The following is a 3,212-nucleotide window of genomic DNA, read 5'->3' on the forward strand; positions in this document are numbered from 1 at the left end:
GTGCCCCCCCCCCCCCCCACCCTTGCCCCCTTCCACCGGTCGCACCCCGTCGCCATATCCACCCCCAAGCCAGCGCTCCTTCCCTCGTGCTTTCCGCGCCACTCTGTAACTTTCTTGAAGACCCTCGAAATGTCTCTCCGGTGGCAAATTAGTCACAGAGAGCTGCAACAGCACGATGCAGTCTAGGGACGATTAAAGCCGACGCTGCCTCGGCATATCTTATATACACACGGAACCAATTTGCGAAAAATCTTGTTCGGGGCGGGTCGCGTACGCTCCTCGCCCTTCACTCCTGCTTTCAACGGCGCTGCTGCGAAAGGAGAAGAGATGAGGAGGAGATATCGACTTAATTTGATGGACTGATTGTTTCTCTTTGGCTTATTAATGCAATAATATACCTTAAAGTGTAACCTTATACGTCGACTTTTTTCAACGTTTTGGCGAATTAAATTAACGCGCGTTATTGTAAAGTTGTGCGGGTGGGAAGCAAATGTATTCCCATCTAATAAGTCTATTATCTTCGTGTATGTTTAATGGCTTAATACACGCGAGTGAGATAATTTATTGTTAACTGGATTGAACGACACGGTAAGGGCATTCGATTTTTAAGAATGATATAAGCATTTTGTTAGAGAAAATTCATCGAAACGCAGATGCGAACAAATCGATGGTTCATTATAGAAATAAGAGAAAAAAATACGTAGGAATTGCAGTTTTAACGAGTTGGTCTTTTAATTTTTCAATAATCATCGAGTCAAAATCCGACTGGATTACAAAAATCATAGAGTCCAAAATTCCTTGAATTCCTTGAATTCCTTGAATTTCTGTCACATTTTTCATAAAGATGCTTTTTTTTTTGTTTTTTTTTTGTTTTCGTTTTATTTAGTATTAGGCTATTTGCTTTAATGAGCGATCTCTTTGGGAATTGATTTGATTAGAGCTGGGAGGTAGTGAGTTTTCATAAAATTAGGGTTTAAGGGTACCGTAATAACATTTTACGCGAATGGATAAAGCGCCAGACCAGGGGCGTATATCTAAAGTTGAATGGTGAAGTCATCGCGGCGCACTTAGAAAATCAACTATTGATCGAATCAAATAACAGTATTGTCATTGTTATTAGGCGAAAAGTTGTTTAAAATGGTAGCTTTGTTAGAGTTTTGTAGAGTTACACTTTCGCATGAAGTATCCATTAAAATTATAGGCAATTACTTATAAGTAATGATAATTTTGAACTGTAAGCGTTCACTTGTTAAATAACGTTAAAAAAATTAAGTATTATTACCTTGATAAGCTTGGGCATTTCCCGATAAGAAATCAATGTATTATGAATCGTATTAAATATTTAAAAACATAGTGCTTTAAAATATGAATTCTGAGCCGTAATTCTATGTCCGTAAGTTTAACGTCACTTTGAATGTTGTAGCTGCTTAAGCGAAATTAAATCACGAAATAAGCTTCCGTTTGATCTTCGAGAATACTTTAATAGAAGCACCGATTTGCTCCCTCGGTATTATGATAATATTAAAATCTTGTTACGTAACAAGAAATATAGTCGACGAGGTTATTAGCATGCAAAGATGCTGTGATGCGCTTCAGCATCTTATATATATATATATATATATATATATATAATATCTTATATCTCTTTTTCAATAAGGAAATTTGAACAACTTTTAATTTTTAAATTTAGTATGCAATTGTAAACCAAGCAATTAGAGAATTTGGAAAATGGGTATGTTCTTTCTCCATGTCCAAATGTTAGTTAAACGATTTCGGCATTGGTGTTGCCTAGCGCTTCGTTTGTTAACATTGAGAATTACATCATTCTTTAAAGAGCGAATAAGAAACGTCGATTATAAAAACAAATATTAAACTTCAAAGCTCAGAGTCTTCCGTCATTGTATAATTATTCAAAGGAAGTTAAAATTCAATATAACGTTGAAATTTTTATCTATTCAAATCTTTTATATTATCAATGGATTATTATTGTTGAAATAGCCTTAGAACGTTGTAATTCTCAAGTTATCTTTGTTACAAAAATAATTTATACATATTAGCAAGTTTTTCTCCATATATTGTATATTTACGATAATATAAATCCGTTGCGAGTTACGGCGAGTTACGGTACATACAAAATTACAACTCTCGCGCACGCGCTGCATGCGTAAACACTATAATTCGTTGTAATCCACGGCTGAGAAAAAATGTCGCCATCGTAAATACGAACGTAATAAGTGTAAAATAGGCGCATTTGAATGACGTAAAGAAATGGGAGCTCTACGCCAATTTCCTCTTCTCGTAATTTTCAATACTTATCTCGTAATTAGTATTACCAATGCCATTATGAAGTTCGCACGCATTAGACGCACGATAGCGGCGTTATGTTTCTCAACGTGTTTTTATCACATTCGGTAAAAAGCGCGCATCCTTAATCTCGATCGGCGTCTCGACGATTTTCTTAATATTCGTAGGAAATGTCGTAGGACTCGGAGAGTGCTAATTGTTCATGTGCTCTGTCTCGCTTTGATTTTTCAGAGGCTGTTGGCCAGTCATGAGGCATAGAACGCGCGAGCCAAGGGATACGCGAAGCTACGAGAGGACGAGAAGCGTAAGGATCGGCAGGAGTCAGCGAGTAATCTAAGATGGTCGTCGATTGGCTGTGTCCGGGACTCAGGCCTTCCGGCAGCCGCAGGCCCAGGCTCCTACACTGCAAGGTCATCCTCCTCGACGAGCACGAGCTCCTCCAGGACATACTCGTGAGTATTTGGCGATGGTTTTACGTCGGCCGAGGGAGGGATTGGGAGGGGGACGATGCGAAGCGAGGTTAGGTGCATGTGTGCGCGCGCGTGTGGGAGGGGGACGTGGGCGGATGAACGAATCGCGACGCTTCCCTTACCCTCCTCGATTACGACTGGACTAATTGGCGCTGGCTTTTATCTATTTTGGAATAAAAAGTCGGCCATGGGGGAGCGGCGGCGAGACGATGCGACGGCGACAAAGAGAGGAATCCAGGCTTTGACTATTTACGCGTCCCTCGTAGGGCGCGGCCGCACGGTCTGGCAATGATCAAAAGACATTTATGCTGAAAGGGAATTTCGTTTAATTTAGCATGTAAACCCGGAAAATCTTAGTGACGCTTGCTGGCTTAATTGTCTCCCGAGTTTTCCTCCTTCGCTTACCTCTCCATCCACCCCCCCCCCCCCCCCCCCCCC

General features: G+C 40.5%; 1 protein-coding gene across 1 annotated transcript in view; it reads left to right on the forward strand.

Annotated features, from left to right (window-relative positions):
- LOC105364319 (band 4.1-like protein 4) overlaps positions 1 to 3,212 on the forward strand; it is a 69,958-nt gene that overhangs the window by 16,678 nt on the left and 50,068 nt on the right. The window contains exon 2 of the mRNA XM_011502216.1: positions 2,536 to 2,756. Coding sequence (XP_011500518.1) covers positions 2,643 to 2,756 — 114 coding nt within the window. The 5' untranslated portion in view covers positions 2,536 to 2,642. The remainder of the gene's footprint in view (positions 1 to 2,535; positions 2,757 to 3,212) is intronic.

The sequence above is a fragment of the Ceratosolen solmsi genome, unplaced genomic scaffold (genome assembly GCF_000503995.2).
Source record: "Ceratosolen solmsi marchali unplaced genomic scaffold, CerSol_1.0 scaffold31, whole genome shotgun sequence".
Taxonomy (NCBI): Eukaryota; Metazoa; Arthropoda; class Insecta; order Hymenoptera; family Agaonidae; genus Ceratosolen; species Ceratosolen solmsi.